This window comes from Elephantulus edwardii, unplaced genomic scaffold (assembly GCF_000299155.1).
Source record: "Elephantulus edwardii isolate Elephantulus edwardi_28Jun2011 unplaced genomic scaffold, EleEdw1.0 scaffold00098, whole genome shotgun sequence".
NCBI classification, from domain to species: Eukaryota; Metazoa; Chordata; class Mammalia; order Macroscelidea; family Macroscelididae; genus Elephantulus; species Elephantulus edwardii.
Window position 1 is genome coordinate 9,173,117 of NW_006399848.1, and position 4,543 is coordinate 9,177,659.

Genomic DNA, 4,543 nt, shown 5'->3' on the forward strand with positions numbered 1-4,543 from the left:
GGTCTTGACCCACAGTCCACCCCAGGCCTAGATTTAACTGCCCATGTTGAGCTTCTCTAATGATTCCTTCCAAAGATTTAGTCAATCTGATTTTTATGCAGCAAGTGGAGTCCATGTGTAAAGTCGCTATTTGTATCTTTTTAAAAAGTTTGTGCAAAGAATAAGTGATTGAAAATACAAAACGCAGTCATTCTATTTCTACTCTCATTTGTATCACCAAGCCCGTATTTTCCAATTCCTTATTCTCTGTTTCCAATTTTTACATTCCAATCACCAATTCATTAGCAAATCTTGATTGAATGTTTGGCCAATTTTGGAATGCAAGATTTGGTAAAAATTTTCTATTTCTTCTTCTTTGTCTCTAGATGTAGGAGTGTGTATTTGAATAATAGTTGTACTAACAAGTCTTACCCGTATGTGTATGGATAATGTCCTATCATGCATAACATTGTATTTCAGGATCAAACTTGAAATTAACTTTTTTTACTAGAATGCAGCACCATTCTTCTTCTGTTTTTCTTTTTTCTTTTTTTTTTAAAATAAATCAAGGTGTTTTGCTTTTATGTGTGCATAAATCATAGTAAATTAAAAGGGAGTTTAGGAGTACTTTCTCAGGAATAACAATTTCAGGTAGGCAATTGTGAGGAAGATAACAATCATGCAAGCCAACGCCACATGATTCTTCCAAAGCCCCCACGGTGAAAGCTCTATGCCCTGGTACGTCATATAGTCTTCACCAGTACATATCGCATAGCCTTGGCGTGTATTGTTAGCTGTTGTATTTAAATCTGGGCAGAAGTTTAGTCCCACAAATTCATTATAGTGCAGAGCCGAATAGCCGTATCGGGGAATGCTAAAGTACTGAATCCATGAGAGCCAAGACACAACAGTTTTGAGATTTACCAACAGACCTGAGAATATCACCATGAACACGAAAGAGATGGTCATGAGCAAGGTTGCTACAGTCACCAAACTCTGACCTGCTGCTATGGCCAAGCCCATGGAACTGGCCGGATAAGCCACCATCATCAGGGTAAACATCATGATGAAGAAGGCCTCTGCTGTTGGTTTCAATCCTAACAAGAAGTATATTATGCAAGTGAATAGAATGCTTGGTAACAGCATGTTTTTCATGCCATATGATTATCTGATTCAAACTGGCCAAAGCTAGAGCATCTCATCTCAGTAATGCCTTGTATGTTGATATTTATGCGTTCGACTACATTTTTCACAATTTGTAGGTTTTCTACATTCAAGCTACATACATTCCATGTTCCAGTTATTAAAGGATATTTGCCATTATTTTTTCCTCCTTTTGACTAACTTCCAATCTGGGCTTTACCACTATGACTATAACTATTCTTCTCAAAATTGTTGTTCTACTTATTATCACCTTGCCTTTTTAAGTCCCCGTTGACCAGTTCCAAGCCCTTAACCCCCCCACCCATCAACAGTTGCTATCCCAGTGAATTTACCCTTTTCCATTTTTCTGCCCCTCTTCTTTTCTTCCCTTTCCCCTTCTGAACTTTTATACGTATCTTGCTCAGTTATCCTAAAATGTATATGAGTGAGCTTATAAAACATAAGAATGAAACACAACCTAAATGAATGTTTATATAAAACCCAAAGTGTATATATGAAACACAACGTATTATATCCAAACAACTAAAAAAGTTTTTAAAAATACTTGTTTAAGAATCATGAAATATCTAGTTTGGGTCAAGCTCTGCAAAAAAGTTTTGAAACAAAAAGATGAATGAAGACTTTCTATTAAAGTTTTTTCCAAACCAATGGAAAGTAAGTAAACAGACACAAAAGATATTTATCTCTATTACAACAAAGACAGAAATCTGCAAAGATGCAATAATACTAACAGTATATCTCATTTACTGATAATTTATTGCACAAATGGGCTAAATGCTTTGAATATTTCATAATTTAATTCTCACAACAACTTATCACTAATTTTGGGAACAGAGAACTAAGAAACTTGCCAAAAATCAAAGCTATGACCTGGTTCTAATTCGTCAGGTAACAAAATATGGAATAAATAATTATACTTCAGAGGTTTAGCTCCGAAAATATTTAATCCTTTCCTGGTGTGAGGCTTCCAATAGAACTATACTGGAAGCCTTTGACAAAAACACATTTTATTATTTTGTTAGTAAGGTTCAATTCCCACATAACAGAATATATTTTAGCCACTTTAAACAGAAAAGAATTTAATACAGGAGATTTAGTGCAGGAAATTAGAAAATAATTTAAGAATTATGTACTTACAAAACTGTTACAACAGCTAATGTATAGCCTCGAGGCTAGACCTCTGGGAATGAATCCCCACATCATGTAGAACTGAAGAAATTACGACTTCTGGGAATTCAGGAGCAGACTGCTGACTGACTCTAGGTTGACCCTTGCCTTACCTGTGATCTGGAGACCAGCAACCACTGACCTTTGCTAGCTGCAGTGTCAAATCTTGCTGTACCTGAACTTCTTTCCTTGATTAACTCCTTACTGAAATGTCACTTGAGGGTATCAGCTTTACACAAGACTTAAAATCATATCCGGAATCCTAGCTTTGAACATATCTGAGAATGTTTTGTTTTTCTTTTTATTCTGTTTTTCAATCTTTGCTATTAGGAAGAAGTTGAAACAGACGTTGAAAAAGCCAGTCCAGCACATCCATTATGACCAAGACAGAATTCCTTGGTAAACTCCACAACCCTCTTCCTAATTTCACTCAAAGATTTTAAAATTCCCTGTGGTTTCTGCTACCCTACCTAAAATCTCTTTCTACATTTTCTAATGTATTTCTTTTGCAATATGTGTCCCCATTGCAATCTCAATTTTGAGTTCTTTTTTCTTACACAAAATCACCGAGTAATATTTTTAACATCCCTGTGTATGAGCAATCTCACCCCTGCAATTTACTGCCTCTGAAAACCCGCTAGCAGGACAGCCCTGAGGCCCTTACATCAGCACATAGCAAAGGCAACAACATCTATTCAGCCATTCGGTCCCTAAATTTAATTTCAATGTTACTATCTTTAAAAAGTATTTTATAACACTTCTAACTTTTATTATGATAGCTACTACTTCTATTTGAATCTTGCAATTTGCCTAAATTTTTGTGAGTTTAGATATTGTTGTTGTTGGGTGCCCTTGAATCAATTTCTACTAACAGTGACTCCATATGACAAAGAAGAGCTTCTTTGACTATAATTTTTGCAGATGTGGATTGCCAAACCATTCCCCTGCAGGGATACACAAATAGGAGCAGGTGTGTAGTTATTTAGGCTCCTTTTCTGTGCAGATACATTCCCATAATGCTACTATCACTTTCCTAAGCCATCCTTGAAACTCTGATTGTAATGCCTGACACTCTTTATTAGTGGCCTCCTGCAGATCGTTGATGTCAATAAGACTCTTCAATATTCAGCTGCTATTCTTATCATTTTACCTTTCACCTTGTTACTTAGCCGTAAACTCTCTGTGACAGAGAAAAAGCTATACTAATACACCAAAAGGAGACATATCACCTAGAGAAGTTCACATACACACACGCGCGCACACACTCCTACATGTACCCAAACGAAACAAAGCTCCTTCCTCACTTCCAAATAAAATTAAATCTTGAGTTAGCAGTGAAACATAATACGTGCTACGTTACCAGAGTTCCTGATCAAATTAGATCTTAATAAACAATAATAATTTATTTAAGCTTTCACATTTTTAATTTGTCATCTTCTGAAAAGTGTTATCAGTTGAATCTGTTAATTTTCTAAAATTCTTTGTTTCAACTCTTTGTAAGTTCTCTCTCTGATACACTCATTGAGATATCTAAAATAAGAATTAATAATCATGAAGGCTTCTGTGATTATATTATATGAATGTTTGAAGAACCAAGGACCAAATTTGGTTACTTCACTTTCAAATCAAAATTCTATACATGTAACATAAATTTTTTTTCTAATAATGTTTACAGTACTTTGTAAATCTCACTTGTTGAAAAAATTTAGCAAATATGTTTCTAAGTTATTTCACCTTGATAAATTCAAGTAAAGTGTATCTAGCATTAGTTTAATCATGTCTGTTATCTATAATTATTCTAGAATGTACTATTTTCAGGGCAACTCAATAGCTTTTTCTTCCATTTAATCAAGGCTTTAGAAATAAGCAGCACATACTATGTATCAAATAGCATCATTTATTTTTTAAGGAACATTTACATAATGGCCACCATAGCGATACTAAAAAAGCCGGCAGGAAGAGGTACACAGGAAAAGCCGGCGGGAAGAGGTCCTGGGGACAGGGAGAACGTGCTCCTGGGCGGAGGGGAACCCTGGAAGCTGCGCATCGGGCCAGAAAGGAAAACATAATCTACACAGGAGTTCTACAGGACACGTCACCTTCCCTTGGAGACAGTACAACTAAACTTAAGAGACACTGGTAAAAAGAAAAAAAAATGTCAGCAGTTGACGTGTTTGGGATCACCGAAGCCAAGAAAGCTTAAGATACAAGCTGTCAGATCATGGGTTGGACA

The 4,543-nt window shown here is 35.7% G+C and overlaps 1 protein-coding gene across 1 annotated transcript; it reads right to left on the reverse strand.

Annotated features, from left to right (window-relative positions):
- Nucleotides 1-597: 597 nt before the first annotated feature.
- LOC102868806 (ATP-binding cassette sub-family G member 2-like) lies at nt 598-1,134 on the reverse strand. The gene has a single exon (XM_006891501.1). The coding sequence runs from the start codon at nt 1,132-1,134 to the stop codon at nt 598-600; it is 537 nt and encodes a 178-aa protein (XP_006891563.1).
- Between the last annotated feature and the right edge of the window lie 3,409 nt (nt 1,135-4,543).